General features: G+C 33.6%; 1 protein-coding gene across 1 annotated transcript in view; it reads left to right on the top strand.

Moving 5' to 3' along the window:
• Positions 1-18,894, top strand: part of Thoc2 (THO complex subunit 2) — a 110,072-nt gene that overhangs the window by 67,871 nt on the left and 23,307 nt on the right. Inside the window, 11 exon segments of the mRNA XM_047535539.1 lie at positions 2,907-2,948; positions 3,348-3,478; positions 3,583-3,684; positions 7,508-7,592; positions 8,201-8,294; positions 8,722-8,802; positions 10,072-10,168; positions 11,631-11,748; positions 12,991-13,170; positions 14,644-14,808; positions 18,558-18,833. Of these exon segments, the coding sequence (XP_047391495.1) occupies positions 2,907-2,948; positions 3,348-3,478; positions 3,583-3,684; positions 7,508-7,592; positions 8,201-8,294; positions 8,722-8,802; positions 10,072-10,168; positions 11,631-11,748; positions 12,991-13,170; positions 14,644-14,808; positions 18,558-18,833 (1,371 nt within the window).

The following is an 18,894-nucleotide window of genomic DNA, read 5'->3' as shown; positions in this document are numbered from 1 at the left end:
TAAATAAATGAGTAAAATAAAGCTTTGTCTATCAATATCTAAAATATATATATATAAAAAGCCACACATATGGTCATCCTGTGTGTAGGTAACCATGTTATTGTTTAGAATCATAATATAGATTTGACCAAAAATGAAATGTGCTAGAAGATAGTACTTTTTCATTTAGCATCTTTAGATGATGTAATATCAACATTATTGTATATTTCTAAGCATTCATAAAGTTTTCAGAGTTAAAAGCAAAATTTTGAACCAAAACACTGAGAAGTGATTGATTAATCCCTTATACAGTCTTCTTAAGCTCATTTTCCTGTGACATTTTTTTATGGGTTATATGCCATTTTCTGAATTATTTTATAGGTCTTATTTAGATCCTTCCTAGTAAGGATTTTCCTTGCAGTGTAGTTTTAAGACCTTATAAATAAGGAGTTTTTAGCATAGTACATGACACCTAGTGGATACTCAATAAATAGTACTTAATAAGAATGAGAAGAAAGGTGAAAATGGTGCCATAGTTTAGCTCAGGTCGAGTCTAGTCACAGATCCTAAGTATTTTTTTTCTCTTCTGAGATAAAGTATAATCTTAAGTAACATTTGAGATGGTCATGTTTTAAGTACTAAAAATAGGTCATTAGTAATAAAACGTAATTTATATAATTATAACTTTTCCTTTTATTCCTTAACTCTCCCAAAGCCTCCCTCTTGATGAATGATATATGTGATTTTGTGTGTGTGTGTGTGTGTGTGTGTGTGTGTGTATGTGTGTGTGCGCGTGCGCGCTCAGCACTGCAGTGTGGTACCATCAGCTGTTTTGTCTCTATAGGATGATATTGGAACTTGTTTTGGGCCATTGAGCTGATGGCCTCTCTAGACATAATTGTGAGTGTTCAGACATAAAAATTAAATCTCTAATTATAGTTTTGTTCTTAAAGAGGTATTAGCTTTTCATAGATAGGAGCTCTGTCCTTTTCATCTTTAAAATCTTTTGTCTGGCACTTAGTAAATGAATAAACATAAATATCTCTCACTACCACCTCTCTCTTGTTTCCCCCCCATTATTTACCCTGGCATTCATTAAAAATTGTAGTATTGTATTATGTGAAAGGAGAGTCTTACATTACTCTAAATTAAAAAGCAAAGTAAGCTCAAAGAAAAAGAAAGCATCAAAGGAGTGGAATGTATTTATCTTCTTACCAAACAAAAGAAAATTGCTTTTTTTGGTCTCACATCTTGATTTATTTTTGTTTATCTTTGATATTATTGGCCTTTCTTAGGAAGATTTCTCACTGCTCTTCTAGATGACTTATTTCCCTTTTTCTTTTTCAAATTTTCCTGTTTATGAAATCTAGAGAATTGACACATAGATGTTATAAACTCATATAAATTACCTATTAAGAGAATCAAGTCAGTTTAGTAATGAAGAAAAAATTTTATTTCTATGGTAAAAATTGTGTGTAGGTTTTTTAGGTTTGTTTGAATCATAGTAAATATTCTAGGAAAGGGATAGCTTAACTGCCTTTAACATAATAAACTATAAGCTTTATTTTTCCAATTATGGTATACCCTCATTTGTGTCTCCCAGTGTATATGTCGTATGCCACCACAATTACAAGCCCCACACCTGAAACAAAACAAAAACATCTACCTAAATTATTTGTTTTTACCAGACCACTTCTCTGTAACCCAGTTCCTTACTTGGGAACAGGATATATGTTAACGTAATTGTTTCTGTGATTTCTGTGAGGGGTAACCTCTTTAATCCACCAATTTAAAATGAAGTATTTGTATGCATTTTCACATAAAGGTAACATGGTAGGTTCTGAATTAGTATTAAATGAAAATGTAGCAAAGGATTTAGACTTCACTGTGGTTAGTACCTACTGAACTACTCAAGTACAAAAACATATGTATACATAAAATACCTTCATCTAGGGCTGGGGTTGCAGCTCAGTGGTAGGGTTCTTGCCTAGCATGTGTGAGCCACTGGGTTTGATTCTTAGCACCACTTATAAATAAATGAATAAAATAAATGTCTATCAACATCTAAAAAAGTTTTTAAAATAAAATACCCTAATCTACCAAGAAAATAAAAACCTTGTTAGGTACATACTAGCTTTTTTCTTTCTCATGCTTGATGTTAAACTAAATCTTTTCCAGAAACCTAGATTGTCCTTAGGTTCTTCAGTTGTCCTTTTGGCCTCTGCACACATTCCCCCAACCCTTTACCTGTATAAACACATATAAGTATCATTCACTGTTTAATTTTTAATGAATAGTCAACATTTTCAGTCATTATCACTTTAGGGACCTATCTGCAAATTATAATATAATAGGAACCCAAGTTGTGTTTTATTCAGTGATTTCAAGTTAGGCAATGGTTTTGTCTTTGTCAGCAATGTTTTTAATATTGGACTGATTTTTCATTGAGTACTTTGGTAGTCATGAATTAAAACATAGCTTTAAATTTCTTTGTGTTTAATTTTCTTCTTGCTTTTGTTGCTTTAGTATTTGATTTTACTAATTCTGTAGAGGAAATATGGGTAGAAAATGCAAATATATTATAACTAAACAATTGTGCTGGCTACAGTTTTATAAAATTTACTTTTTAACTATATACTTTGATCAGTTTTAGGATGCTTTGCTTTAAGATAAGGAGGTTGAGAAAAGAATTGGCTTATAAAACTTGATACTTAAGATTCATGTGCCAGGAGTGATTTGGAGTTTAGAAATATGAATAAGATTTAATAATGTTAATTTTAATAGGCTATATTTAGAATCTACAAGTGTGTAAAAGTGAAAACAATTTGCTGTTATGTGTAAGTTAATTTTTTTCAAATTAGAAACTACATTGTGACTGCATAATTTTAACCTTTGCATTTTATTAAATTTTTTTTTTTTAATTTTAGTTTCAGTCTGATGGAAGCAAACAAGAAGATAAAGAGAAAACGGTAAGAGACTGGAACAATCCAATAATGCACCTAATGTTTGTTTAGGTATAGCATATTGCAAATTTTACTGTGAACAAGCTTTAATCACCTGTGCAAATAATTATTTTATGCTTTACATACTGAGTACAGCTTTTGGCAGCTATACAAAGTTACCCTTTTAACATGTTGAGAAAGGAAGATAGTTAAAGTCCCTCATTCCCTTGCTCTCCCTTTCCTTCTTTCACCCCATTTGCTGTCTTGGATGGAGAATCACAAGTAAAGACAGTGATAGGGTGGGGAATTAGATATTGTGTTTTGAAATCAAGAAATGGTAATGTCTTCAAAGCTAACAAAAATTTATTTTGAAACTGGATTGGCATGGACCTCTTAATGATACAGTTTTTCCTCCTTTCTTCTTAGGAAGTTATCCTTAGCTGTTTGCTTAGCATTACTGACCAGGTACTACTTCCATCTCTTTCTTTGATGGACTGCAATGCTTGTATGTCTGAGGAACTATGGGGGATGTTTAAAACATTTCCCTATCAGCATAGGTAAATACATATTTTTATATATATTTTTAACTACTAGTAATTCTAGTGTGTTAACCTCCAAGTGTTTGAACTTTTCCTAATTCTTCATCTCATCATTTTTTAAGATACCATCTGTATGGCCAGTGGAAGAATGAAACTTATAACAGTCACCCACTTTTAGTAAAAGTTAAAGCTCAAACAATAGACAGAGCCAAATATATCATGAAGTAAGTTTTAATTTATTTTTCTTCATATTAATCTAAATTATATCTGGTTTTAATTTACCTTGTTTCAGGTAGCTTATATCAGCACCTCAATTTTGAGAAAGCTTATAAATATTTGCTAAAGGAGTAGTTGATTATATACTGTAGATGGAATATCAATTTTTGTGATTTTTTTTAGCTCATTTTCATTACCAAGTTAATGCTCGTATAGTTGTCTATATAAAAGCTAATAAAAATCCTCTTAAATGCATCATATTATAGGATGAGTTCTTTCAAATAAAGCCTGCTGTGGCCTTTAATTTGCATAATACAGTTGATGGTTTGTGCAGGATAGTCAAAGTTTTAGGAATTTCCTCCACTGAAGGTTATTCTAATCAAGATGTTTTATATATTACAAAGATCTAATTCAATTAGCAGAATTATCTTTATAGATAGCCAACTTTTGAGAAATTTCTTTTTTTAATTTGTGTGCTTTTATTTTTAATATCATTAAAAATGTAAGTGTGATGTTAATTCCACTTCCTGGTAGACTACTTGAAGTTTAATTATAAAGCTTATATACATCTGATTAGTATCACTTTAGATACTAAATGCACTTGCTATATTTGTACGTGTTTTCAGCAAGACTGTTTATTATCAATTGTTGTTCCTTTTATAAATTCATCCAGTGGTATGACCATTCTAATTCTGTATTCTGTATTCTGTAGTTTAACTAGGTTTAATAGTATACAGTGATATTGTCTTTGCTCAGTGATAGAATCTTTGGTCATAGTCTGCTGGGAGCTGTGCAGGGTCACAATCTGGTTTAATAGGTACTGTTGTACAGTATGTACAAAATGCTATGGGAGGATACACAACACAATGGATTATTTTACCTGGGCAAGTTCTTGCAGGAGTTACTAGGCCTGGTCTTCCCGAAAGAGTTCTGGTTTTTAAAGTTCTCCAGGTACAGTTTCTCAATTAACAACAGGTAATATTTATTACTGTGTGTGCTAGGCACTGAACTAAGTGCCTTATTAAATTCCTTGAATCCATTTCATCTATTTTCTCTACCACTATAACCTTAGTTCTTTGATCTGGAGTATTACAGTGCCTTATATTATTCTCTTCAAAATCCTTTGGCTACTGACCATTGCCTGCAGGTTGTATGTCAAGCTTTATGGCATAGTGAGGTAAGAGATTCTATCTCTAGCTGTACTGAGCCTATTTAGTTTCCTAAATGTATCATAGTCTCCTTAGCTTTACTTCCTCTGAGTATATTTTTTGTTTCCTGTATTTGTACAGGTTTTACCCTCATCTCCCTTTCCCTTCTCCATCCTGTGATTCATTCTTAGAGAGGAGCTCCAGTGTTACCTCCCCGAAGCTTTCCCTAGCACACACTACCAAATTCTTTGATTCTTTTATTTGTGCCACCACTATTGCTTAGGCAAATGGTATGCTAGCATACCACTTAAGTACGTTGCTGTGATTTTTTTTTAAATTCTCTCTTTAAATTTAGTGTGTTCACACGGCTTAAATCTCAGCAAATATAAAGAGGCATATAGAGTCTACATATAAGTGAGATCATACAGTGTTTGTCTTTCTGTGCCTGGCTTATTTCACTTAGTATAATATTCTCCAGTTTTTTCCATGTTGCCCCAAATAGAATTTCCTTCTTTTTAGAGACTGTATAGTTAAAAGGCTACCAGAAGCTGTGGGGGTGAGGGAAGGCCTGGAAAAAGGGGAGATGTTAATCAAAGGGTGTAAAATTTCAGTTAGATTGGAGGAATAAGTTTTAGTGATCTCTTTTTCCGCATGGTGACCACAGGTGATGATGATGTTTATTATAGATTTTTAGTATTCGCATCACATACCTGCGCTCATGGAAAGATAAGTTGGTGGGTTGACAATGTTCATTAGCTTGATGGAATCTTTCTACAATACATAAATAGATCAAAACATCACATTGTGCCCCATAAATATGCACAGGTAGGGGGGAATAAAAGGTATACCATAAAATGTCTCTTACCCTATTCTCCTTTCATTCAGTTTTCCCACAAGGGGTAGGGGGAATAACCAGTGTTTAGTTTCTTATTTATCTTACCAGATATTTTTATGCATGCACAAGCCAATACCAGTATATTATCCTCACTTAAAAATATTTTTAGTTGTAGATAGATACAATGCCTTTATTTTATTTATTTGTTTTTATTTTGTGCTGAGGATTGAACCCAGTATCTCACACATGCTACACAAGTACTACACCAGTGAGCTGCAACCCCATCCCGTATCCTCCCTTTTTGTATTATTGATAGAATATAAGTACTGTTCTGAAATTTTAAGACTAGAAATTTTAAAAAAGTGGATTTAAATCTGTTTCCCTATCTACACCAAGCTTGAGAGCAGGCACTGTTATTCATCCTTGTATTCCTAATACTTAGCATTTTGTCTCTCAGACTAGGCATTAATATGAATGAATGAATTGATGAATAAAAATATAATTTATCACAGAAAAATGTGTGAAGTTTTTAATACACTTGAATTGCTGTTGCATTTGTAAACTGCAGCTGTAAACCAGGCTTGAACACTATGAGTTTGACATCATTTGAACTTTTTATATTGAGAGTGGACAATATTAATTTATTACTTGTAGAATTTCACAAGGTTTGAACATTGCTTAAAACATGAACTTGCTGTAGGGTGTTCAATAATTCATTCTACAAATTCTTATTGATTATATTTTATATGCCAGATACCATGGTAGCTTGAGCGTAAGACATAATCCAATAAATGTTCATTTTAATTTTTGTTTGTTTGTTTGCTTTTCCCCCCAGGGTAGTGGAGGCAGAAGAGAATGGAATAAAAAGCAGGGAAGGGTTAGCCTTGGCAAATAGGGGGACCATCTGAAAATAGGTAGGGACAGGTGGTAGTAAGTTTGAAGCTGGAACAGAACATAGCCAAAGTTTAAAACTATTCATCTCTTTTCTGGAAGCAGGAGAAAGAAACTGGGCAGTGGAGAATGGGATAGGAAAATGGATAATGATGAAATAATTTTAATTATTGGGTTTGTTTTGTCATAAGATTCTTGAGAAAATTATGTTGTTATTTTGAGAGTGGTCAGAGTTCCTGATTTAAAATTGAAATCACGGTATATTTTCTTTTAAGGAAAAAACTTCTTTCCTTTCACGTGTAATCGTTTTGTGAAAAATCTCAGGTTTCTGAATTTGTTGTGTAATATTCTTATCAGAATTATTTAAGGTTTGGTGTAATAATTGTTTTGAACTGTAAAAACTTCATTGATACAAGTTTGCAGAATATTGGTAGAAGAATACCAAGCAGAAGAAGAAATAAAGAGGAAGGAAATAGAATTTATTTTTTAAAAAATTGTTTATCTTGAATAGAAAAGCAGAGAACTTTCATGTCAAGGAGTATATTGACTGTTACTTCAATAGGGTCACTAAGCCAGATGGCATGAGACATTTGATTGAATTATACAAAATTTGATATCCCCTTCTAAATCTGAAAATGATGATGACATTCTATAAAAGAATTTTATATGCTTGTATAGTTCATTAAGAATTTTACTGCTTATTAGACTATTAGTATAAAATGGAAATGTGTGTTTTATAAATGTTAAACATTTTATATCCTCTGGGAGGCTCCTTAACCAATAGCCTAACTCCTGCAGGAGAGTATATGATAAATGTAGTTGTTTACATGGGTCTGTTTTAGATATTTGGGAAAGAATTCTCATTTGTCCCACCCAACCCCATGACATAACAAAGCTGTCAACATGATGGGTAATGTTACTTAAGATGATCCCTGCCACCTTTCTCTCCTCTTGTAGGCGTTTAACCAAGGAAAATGTGAAGCCTTCAGGAAGACAAATTGGAAAGTTGAGCCACAGCAATCCAACCATTTTGTTTGATTATGTATGTTTTAAGATGAATATTATATTAAGGAATTTTTCTTTTGGTTGTCTTTAAATCAGAAATGGAAATAGAATGATATAGTTTTAAAAATGGTAGTTTAGTGAAAAAAATTAAGCAAATGAAACATTAGGTTATACTAAAAACAACTTACACAATGTAATACATTGATTTATTTTTATAGTAATACACAACAATGCTACTAATATAAATAGCCTTATGTTATCTTGTTTACCATATTTTCATTCCTAGAAGCATTGTTTGTTGATTTTAACTTTTGGAAGCATTTGAATAGTATTTCACTGTGATTTAGATGTAACACTGTGACTTTCATTTCTTAGATTAAAATACACATTTAACATGACACCAGCCTCTGTCTTTTCAAAATCCATGTTTCGACTCCCTGGAATTATTAATTGTAAAGTGTAGCCTAAGAAAATAGTCTCTAAGGCAATGATAGAATAGTAAGTTTTATATAAATGTAAAAGGATAGGAAAACACTTTAATTTTAAGCACTATTTCTTTTGAAAATTGTAGCCATAACTTAGTTGCATAGTATAAGTTTTCTTCTGTTTAGTTAATGCCATCTGTTCTTTGTTGTTATCTTCCAGATCTTGTCACAAATACAGAAATATGATAATTTAATAACACCTGTAGTTGATTCATTGAAATACCTCACGTCATTGAATTATGATGTCTTGGCCTGTATCCTTTCAAGTGAAGGAATACATAGATTCCACATTAATGGTGAATGATTTATTTTCATTCTAAGTTCCTTTAGTAACCAAATGAGGTTAATTCAGGTGGCTTACCTGATGTTTGGCCCATCAAAATTGTAAGAGAAGGAGAGTGAGTATGTGTGCACTTGTGTGAGTGCCTTTGTGTTGCATGAAGGGAGAGGCATTAGGTTTACCAAACATTTTGATATATGTGGAGTGTATCTTGTTTGTTGAAAGGTGGAAAAGAGACTAAAGAAGTTAGTATTACAGTGAGTATTTGTCAATAATTTGTAATTATGTGAAACAAACAGCTCTATATTTTTCTCAAGATGCATTTTTTTTGTTTGTTTGTTGTAAGGGTCTTCGTTAGAGATGTAGTGATGTAGTGACTTTTTTTTCTTAATGTATGAAAGATTGTATCATTGAAGCTTTGGCTAATCCAGAAAAGGAGAGAATGAAACATGATGACACAACCATCTCAAGCTGGCTTCAGAGTAAGTAGTTTTATTTTTTCAAAGATGAAATTAATGTTGGTGGTAACTGCTGTGTTTTGTATTCTGTTGGCTATGCTTAAAAACTTTTAAAGAATTTATTTATTGTTTTTAGATATACATGACAGTAGGGTGTATTTTGACATTTTATACATACAAGGGACACAACCAGTTAAAATTTTGGTCCCATTCTTGTGGTTGAACATGATGTGTAGTTAAACTGGTTATGTATTTATATATGAACACAGGAAAGTTATGTCCAATTCATTCTACTGTCTTTCCTATTCCCATCTCCCCTCCCTTCCCTTCATTCCCCTTTGTGAAATCCAGTGAACTTCTATACAAGAACATAATTGTCAAGGGTTCTTGAGAATAATGAGGTGCTCAGATCATATATAGATTGTCCAATTCCTTTACTACATAGTACTTATTAATTTTCCAAACTTGAGACCATTATTGACTGACAGAGTTTGGGGAAGCATTACCTGGGAGATAAAAATCCCCTTCTTTTAAATTACTGTTATTTTAAAGGAGTTGATCTTAGCGGGTACTAGTCATACTTTTTCCTCCCAGTTCTCTTTCTTTCAATCTGATGTGTTTGAATCTGAATTGTGCACTGACTGTCCATTGTCCTATAATGTGTAAAATACTTAATATGTCATACAAGTTAAGTTCTTATGGAATCAGGTTACTGTTTTAACCTCATGTTTTCACCCTCCCCAATATTCTAGGCTCCGTTAATACTGAACTTCTTGCACTTTCCATGGATGTCTTGCACTATTGGTTAAAACTGGTTTTTTGTCTGTTCCTTGGTCTATAATACTTAACCTCTTTCCTTGGTGCTTCACAAGTAGTAGCATATTTCTAGAAAAAAATTTTTTTTCTTGACTCAGACTTTCGAGAGGGTTATTTTATCATTTAAGTTTACTCTGTGATCTGCGAGATTTGTTGTGTCCTCATTAATTAGGCTGCATAGGTTTGAATCACTACTTTGTACTGTGTTACCAGGAGCAAATTACAGGACATATGTTTTCCTCATCAGTAGGTTTATACCAACCCAAGATAATTGTTGTAAGCATTAAATGAGATAGTCTATGTAAGTTGGGCATATCCAGATGCTCAGAAATGTTAGCTATTACTATTATAAAACTTCATTCAGTGGCATCAGCAATATAATCATTCCTCCTTCATTTTGTTTTAAAAATTGAGTTGAAGAAATGACTGTGATTTTTGTTTTATGAATTGTTATTCTTTTTTCAAAATTTCATATAGGTCTGGCTAGTTTCTGTGGTGCAGTTTTTCGTAAATATCCAATTGATCTTGCTGGTCTCCTTCAGTATGTGGCCAATCAACTCAAGGCAGGCAAAAGGTAATCGTAACATATGTAAATGAAATTCAGTAATTAGAGTGCTTCTGGTGGTTTTGGAATGTTGAGATTGTTATTATCCTGATAGACTACTTGTTGATTATAGGCTCAAGTAGAACAGTTGCTCATTTATTTATATGGAATTTTTAATGAAGAAAATTATAATTTAGTACACAAAGAGACATCCTTTTTCAGAAATCATTATAATATTTGACTATAAATGTAACTCACTAAAAAGACACATTTACTTATTTTGACTGCCTGTTAGGCTTTTGAGTACATGGTTAACATGGCATGTTGTATATCCTCTCCTGACAAAGCATATTGTGCTATTGATTGTGCTACTGGACAATAATTTATCACATTGAGCATCTGGTAGGAACACGATTATTTATTTTAAAGGATTATATAGTATTTTTAAAGCATAATTAATTTTTAAATTTGAACTTAAGATATACATAAAGCTTATAACTTTTGGACAGTGTCCTCTTCTTTATAAGTACTGAAGTTTATTGAATTCTGGTCCAATATTAGTGCTTAGAGTGAATTAGTATGTATATTAAGCCTCATCAGTAGTAAATTGGCTAGCATCAAGGAAATGGAAATTTTTTTCCAAAAGCTTTTTGATAGAAAGCAAACAAAGACTAATAGCTATCTGGTGTTTTAAACAAGCATTAAAGTGATTCTTGACTGATAATTACTTTGGCTTTGTGAAAACATGTTAAAAGGTATAGATTCAGGATTTTGTGAGCAGATTATCTGTCAGCCATTCCTATACACTTTACTCTCTATAGGCTAGAAGAACACACATTATCTTTTAATCTATACTCAGTTTTCTATACTGCAAATATATTTTTGTGATCATCTAGTTAAAACATAGTTTAAAGAAAAATTATTTCATTGGTACTTGTATACTAATTTGTATGAAGGCTGTCTTCTTTTGAAATTGAGTCCACTTATGAAGATGAAATATGAATAGTAGATTGTTAGATTTACAGAACTTTATAACTATGCTGTCGTTATATGAGATAATTGCTCTGTTTTTAGAAAATGTGTTCTTAGGAATTTTAGGGAATAAAAGGCCAAGATTTAAATAATCCATGCTTAAATTGTTCAAAAATCCTGTGTGTGCCTGCATGTGTGTGTGAAGAGAGGGAAGGAGAGAAAAAGGAAAAGATAAAAGCAAACAGGAGTAAAAGTGGTAATAGGTGAAATTGGGATAAAGGGTGAATGAGTGTGCTTTGTACTATTTTAATTATTTGTATCCTATGTATAAGTTTGAAGTTAATTCCAAGTTTAAAAAAATGCACAAAATAATTTTTAGTATAGTTCCTTAAAAACCATGTTAAGTCCTTCCTCCAGGTGTATGTACAAATAATTGGGCATTCTCAGTATATTAATTACAATGTATTGTCACTTTCATATTAGATGTTTTAACTGTAGAATATTTGTTTTTACTCTGTAGTTTTGACCTGCTTATATTAAAAGAAGTGGTACAAAAAATGGCAGGAATAGAAATTACAGAGGAAATGACAATGGAACAACTAGAGGCCATGACTGGTGGGGAGCAGCTAAAAGCCGAGGTAAGAGTTGCTGTTTTTGTTTCCTGACTTTTAGAAGACTTTTAGAATTCAGAATGTACACTGATCACACCTCATCAGTGGTTTTGCATTTCAAGGTTTCAATTAATCCATGGTCAATCATGGTTCAAAAATATTAAATGAAAAAAAATCCAGGTATAAATAATAATAAGTTTTAATTTGAACTCCATTCTGAGTAGCGTGATGAAGGATGAAGTCATGCCTCTCACTTATTCTCACCCTGGGATGTGAATCATCCCTTTGTTCAGCATATCTATGTTGTATGTGCTAACAGCCCATTAGTGACTTAGTATCCATCTCAGTTATCAGATTGATGATATGAATAGATGTCTCAACATTATCTGGTTGATTATCATAGTGCTTGAATTCAAGTACCAGTTCAATGAAGTAGGCTAATGCTACATCATAATGCCTATGTCCTTCATGTCATCACAAAGACATTTTATCATTTCACATCATCATAAGAAGGGAAAGTATAGTACATTCAAATATCTTGAGGCAGGGAGAGAACATCCACAAAAATGCCACATAACTTTCATTGTAATCTTATACTTTTTAATTAATTTTAATGTCTTATGTCTCATTTATATATTAAACTTTATCATAAGTATGCCTGTGTAGGAAAACTGCTGTATGTGTATGGTTTGGTACTATCTGTTGTTTCAAGCATCTGCAATGAGTCTTGGAACAACATATCTGTGACAGATACTGTACACATGGTCATAGTAAAAAATCCAAACAATATGTAAGTATATCAAGCCAGCATCAAAGCCATATGCCCTCTTTCAGCAACCGCACTACCTCCCTTTTAAAAAAATGAGATATATTAATTATAGTAACCTTTTAGAAAACAAAGTATAAAAGACAGTAATACAGGTGTACTAAAAAGAAATTCCAGATTTTCTGTGGTCATTGATATCCTCAGTGGTATCAAGCTTAACATAGTAGCTGTATTGAATCTCTTTCACACTGGATAAAAATTGATAAGGGATGGCAAAGTGGAAAATGGAAAACATGCAGAAGTTTAAATATAATTGACAGTTATCTTTAGGCCAGTATATGATTAATAATGTTATTAAAATAAATTTATGAAGAAGGGGAAGGAATGTAAAATGTAGGAATACTTTGTTTTCAAAATTATAGCTCAACTTTATTCTGTCTTTATTGAGTCAGATGGAATGGGCTATGCACTATATGCCAATAAATTTGTTTTCTTTTATGCAGGGTGGTTATTTTGGCCAGATCAGGAACACTAAAAAATCCTCTCAGAGATTAAAGGATGCATTATTGGACCATGATCTTGCTCTTCCTCTATGTTTGCTTATGGCTCAGCAGAGGAATGGGGTAATCTTTCAAGAAGGTGGAGAGAAACATTTGAAACTTGTGGGAAAGCTCTATGACCAGGTAAATTAAAGTGACTTTTGTGTTGATGTAGATTTTGGGGTGGGGTACCAAGGATTGACTAAGGGGCACTTGACCACTGAGCCACACCCCAGCCCTATTTTGTATTTTATTTAGAGGCAGGGTCTCACCAAGTTGGTTAGTACCTCACTTCCGCTGAGGCTGGCTTTGAACTTGTGATACTTCTGCCTCAGCCTCCTGAGCTGCTGGAATTACAGGCATGCACCACTGTGCCTGGCCTGATGTAGGGAACTAGAGAATGTGACATAATTTGGAAAATTTCAGTTTTGTACATAATATGAGTGTGAAAGAGCACTGATGTTCTATCAGGCATTCTGAAATTAGGACCTCTATTTCTGTACAAATTTTGGCTCAAGGAGACCTTATAGTATGTATAAGGTTTTCAGTTAGACATTCCATTATTAAATTCCTGCAGTTTCAAGTTGTTTGCTTTCCTTTCTTTACTCGTCTCTGGAAATCTGGAATTTCAATTCCACTGTAATAGATGCCATCTCCTTTTTCTTTGTAATATGATTGGTGATAGTTAAAAACATTTAGTGTGCTGATTGTAGGTTTTAGTGCTTAATATTTATGTAAACTATAGTTTTCATCTTTCAAGAGCAAAGGAATTGGATTTGATTCCACTATGCATAATATTTTATGTAATTTTAGGTAAATATATTCTATTAAAAGTACCAAATAATAACTTGGAACTTATGAGACTTAATTGGCTATTAAAGCCTTAGATTAATCAACCTATTAGGGTCTTGGCATTTTCTTTGTAATAACAATTTTGTGATTGTGTTTGTAGATAGTCTTTAGATGTAAAAGTTGGATTTTTGACAATAGTAAAATAGTTGTTTGGCCAACAAAAATATGTGAAAGCATCAGATTTTAGTTTTAAAAACTTTTAATTGACATGTAAGAATCATGTATTAGTGTGATAATTAGCTGCCTGTATACAGTGGGTAGTGATTAAATTAGCAATTAGCATTTCCATCTTCTTAAACATTTATCATTGCTTTGTGTTGGAAACCTTGAAACTCCCCTTTTCTAGTTCTTTGTAAAATATATTGTTGTAAGCTATAGTTAGCCTATTGTGTATTATTCAACACTAGAACTGTTCCTTCTGTGTAACTATAGTTTGGTACCTGTGATCCATCCTCAATATATGACTCCTCCTCTAATCCTTCTTTGTCTTTAGTGATCACTCTTTAGCTTGCTACTTTTATGAAATCAACTTTTTTAACTTAACACATATGAGTGGGAACATGTGGTAATTGTCTTTCTGTGCTTGGCTTAACACAATGTCCTTCATTTCCAACCAAGTTGCCACAATTAAATTTGAATTCTTAATTGTTGATCAAAATATTATTAAAATGACATATCTTATTCATTTTGGAACATGTTTATGTTGGTTTTGTAGAATGGTAATATATTCTGTTTTTTTTTTTTTTCCTTATTTAAAAAATTTAGTGTCATGATACCCTGGTACAATTTGGTGGGTTTTTAGCATCAAATCTAAGCACAGAAGATTATATAAAGCGAGTGCCTTCAATTGATGTGCTCTGTAATGAATTCCATACACCCCATGATGCAGCATTTTTTCTGTCTAGGCCTATGTATGCACACCATATATCGGTAAGTACAGGTATCTTTATTACCGTTCAAGAATGATTCCAAATTCTTTGAGTGTTTGAGTTTTAAATGCATTTCAGTTTGACACAGATCTAGATTAGGTTTCTTAGAGTGTTACTATCTTTTGTTAGTATTCATCTCCAGATGATGTTCAATAAAAATGTATCCTTTTTTAATAGTTTATTTTTATTAGGGCATTGTAGTTATATAGTTAGATTCAGCCTGACGAAATCATACATGCATGGAATTTGATTTCAGTTCACAATCTCCTCCATTCCCCCACCACCTCTCCTGTTCTCCTTCCTGTATTTATGTAAGCAAAAATATATCCTTTAACAGTAGGTGTTGTTGGATGTTGTGGTGCATGCCTGTAATACCAGTGACTCAGGAGGATGAGGCAGTAGAAGGATTGCAAGTTCAAGGCCAGCCTCGGTAATTTTGTGAGACCTTGTCTCAAAAATACAAAAATAAATAAATAAATAAAAAGGAATGTAGCTCAGTAGAAAAGCACCCCTGGGTTCAATCCCCAGCACCCCCTCCCCCCCAAAATAGTCTAATGGTTCTGTCATTTTGTCGTTACTGCTCCACCAGGTGTCCAGGTTGATGTCTTATGGACACTTGCAAACTAGTTTTCAAACCAAACCTAGATGAGAATCACTAGGGAAGCATCTTAAAAACACAGAATCTTCTGGCCCCAAATTCTAATTCAGTAACTTGAAGGATTCTTGGGAATTTGTGTGTGTGTGTGTGTTTGGTGGTGGTTGGTTAGTTTTTTGTGTGTGTGTGTTTTATGGATGCTTCTGAATGTGGGTACCTTTCTGAGTAACATTCTCATTGACTACAGAGAAACCTGTTTCTTCAGAATATTCCTGTAAGATGACTATTACCTATAATGCTTAGAAAGGAAAAAAGAATTAACAAACCAACCCCTAAAAATTCTTGCCCTTCTCTGTTGTCTAACTGCTAAGAAAGGTGTATTTATGGTTCTTGTTTTCTCTCCATTTAAATGAAACCATTAAAAAACCTGCCCCCAAATAAGCCAAAAATTTCCCAAGCAAGGCATCCCAGAAGTGACTATATTGGAATTCCAGTGATGATATGGAACAGAGGAGATAGCCCTTCCTCACCTTTCACCTGCACCATTCCTTGCAAAGCATGACCTCTGATGGGAACCTACTTTTCATTTCCCCCTTAGGGTCTTGTCAATTGATGGAACCCCCAGCATAGCCTTCATTTTTTCTGTAGACATGAATTCTGGCTCTTTTGTTTATTTGTTGTTTTAAAATATATACTATCCAGAACTTTCAATTCAGATTTTGGGGATGATATTGGTCCTTTCTCTTAGACTAAGATTCCCTCTTTGATCCCAGTAGGGACACAGAGCTGTGTAGTAGAGGTATGCAAAAACACCTGGTTGTCTGAGGTTGGTTGAACTTTTCCTGGTCAGAAAATGGAGCAGGTCATTCATAATAATAACTGCCTATTTCATGGCACATGTAAAATCTTGTTTCTCTGTTTTAAGATATAAAAAAATCAAAGAAGTGGCATTTCCTTCTTAGGGTTGAGGAGAAAAACAATGGTATATATGGTTGGTTATATAGTCCAGGCAAGGAGAAATCTTTTTTTCATGCTCCTCTCTGGAAAGAGAGTTCCTCAGCAATGTAGGTTGAACTGGGTGGGCATCCTAACTGCCCTGGGGATCCTTACTTTTGTTTTTTAGGTGAAATTCTCTCTCGAAGAGCCTTTGATAAAAGAGGGAAAGTGCGTGAATATTAGAGAACTTTTGGGTTCCTTCCATAAATTGGCAACCACAGGGTTCTCTTGGGAATAATTCAACCAAATACTGCTCAGATTCTTAGGCCAGCAAGAGCTTTTTGAACAGTAGTCAGATGTAAAACAATAACTTGTTATCAGTTCTATTCTGTATATCTAGTTTCCCAGGTGACTTGTGATGTAGAAAACAGTTTATGATTCTTCTTCTGACTGAAGATATGGGCTTGAAATGCTAGTTAAACTAACTTTAGACCAGGAAATAGTCCTCCTAGGTAAATAAGAGGTACCATTGTCTTTTTCTGATCAAACCTGTTTTTCTAACTAGATAGGGATTAGGAGGAGACCTAACCATAGAAGTCACAGACTTGGGGGACGGGAGTTATCAAATAGCCCTTTCATACCTATAACATACTTTTTACTTTTAATTGTTGAAACCCATCTTGAGAGACAGGTCTGAAAGAGAGGTTTTGCCCCAGTGCATATTCAGGTTAGATAGCTGTGTTTTTTGGTTACTTTCAGCACTGTTTTATCCTATGTTTTGTTAGAAACTTAGCAGATGTCATTCTGCTCACCTAGATTCATATTAGTTACCTTCAGTAAGATCCACTTTCTAAATTTAAGAACCCTGTGTTATTCCAGTTGCTGTTCTCTCAGGTCTCTGATGCAATTGAGACTTATTCTCATAACTAGTGTTCTTTGTAGCTTTGTCACTTGTGTATTCTCACTATCAGCATGTTCTCTAACATGGAGATAACAGGAGATAAGTCTTCCCACTTCTAGAATAGTATTGAGACTCTCAGGTTCTGCTTGAAATATATTCTGTAGCAAAGAGGACTTGTTACGCTATTTTTAGTCCATTGAACCTGGGGGTAAAGCAGCATCCACGACACTCAGGAAGTATGGCACCTGGTGTAAGGAGTTGAGCCTCTTGCCTGTTAATACAGAACTGGTGTAGAACCTTTGACCTCTGATCATCTTTTTTGGATTACACTTTTAGCACAAACTGAATGATTTAAATCTTAACACCTTAAGGACAATGCCTAATCCAAATGTAATTTTCCTGGTGAGAGCTCTTTCATCCTAAAGAGACTGATGGACATTAGACAATAACGATTCTACTCTGTATTACGTTTCTTTTTTATGTTTACTCTGTGGACTAATATGCAGTCCATCCTATTACACTACTATACTGACAGATTTTTTTTCTCATATAGCTAAGAGGATGGCCCTTCCTCTGACTTTCCTCCAAATGTGCATAAATCAGTCAGGCCAAAGAAGCAATAGCATTAGTTATCACATGCTTTAAACTTCAATATACTACAACTAATTATAGAAAATTTTACTTGGCTTAGCAGTAAAATAACCAGCTGGTTCCGGTTTGCCTTGAACTTTCCCAGTTTTAGCATTAACATCTTGCATCTGGGGAATTTCGCCTATATCCCTGGCAAACAGGACAAAAGGTCACCCTACTTTAGCAGTCTTACAGTAATTTTTTAACCTCTTCTAGAGTTGATCTGGCTTTTTAATTGACAAATTGTGACAGCTTGTGGGAACTATGTATAGTGATAGCTACATTCCATCCTTGGTTGGCTGTTACTAGTTCCATTGTACTTCTTCACTAATGTTAAAACCCTCCACTTGGTTCTGTCAAACATCTCAAAAGCAGGACTGGAAGCCCTACATGTTCAGTCCATGATAGAGCTATAAGAGGGAGTAGGGTGGGGAGAATGGATGGGGGAACATATACCTGTTCACTTACTCAACAGATAAGATTTGATTAAATCTCCTGAAAAACTCAGAACATGAGACTAAAGTTTGGAACAGCTTCCAGAGATGATTTGTCTTAAAGTGTTATTGGTAAGAATCTAGAATTCCCATAACAGTTTTCAGATGATCATCTTGATACTTTAAAAGGGAAAGTCAAAGCTATAAATTATGTTGTATATGTATGTATGTGTTTTTTTACTTTTTATCTCCAGTCAAAGTATGATGAACTTAAAAAATCAGAAAAGGGAAGTAAACAGCAGCATAAAGTTCATAAGTACATTACGTCATGTGAGATGGTGATGGCTCCTGTCCATGAAGCAGTGGTCTCCTTACATGTTTCCAAAGTCTGGGATGACATCAGCCCTCAATTCTATGCCACATTCTGGTCATTGACAATGTATGACCTTGCTGTTCCACATACCAGCTATGAACGAGAAGTCAATAAACTTAAAGTCCAGATGAAAGCAATTGATGACAATCAGGAAATGGTAGGTTTTTGTTCTAGCAACTCAAGTGTAATAGCTTTATGGTAATTAATTCAGTGTTACT

This window comes from Sciurus carolinensis, chromosome X (genome assembly GCF_902686445.1).
Source record: "Sciurus carolinensis chromosome X, mSciCar1.2, whole genome shotgun sequence".
Taxonomy (NCBI): domain Eukaryota; kingdom Metazoa; phylum Chordata; class Mammalia; order Rodentia; family Sciuridae; genus Sciurus; species Sciurus carolinensis.
Note: the sequence above shows the minus strand (reverse complement) of the source record. Positions and strands in the feature narration are given on the sequence as shown.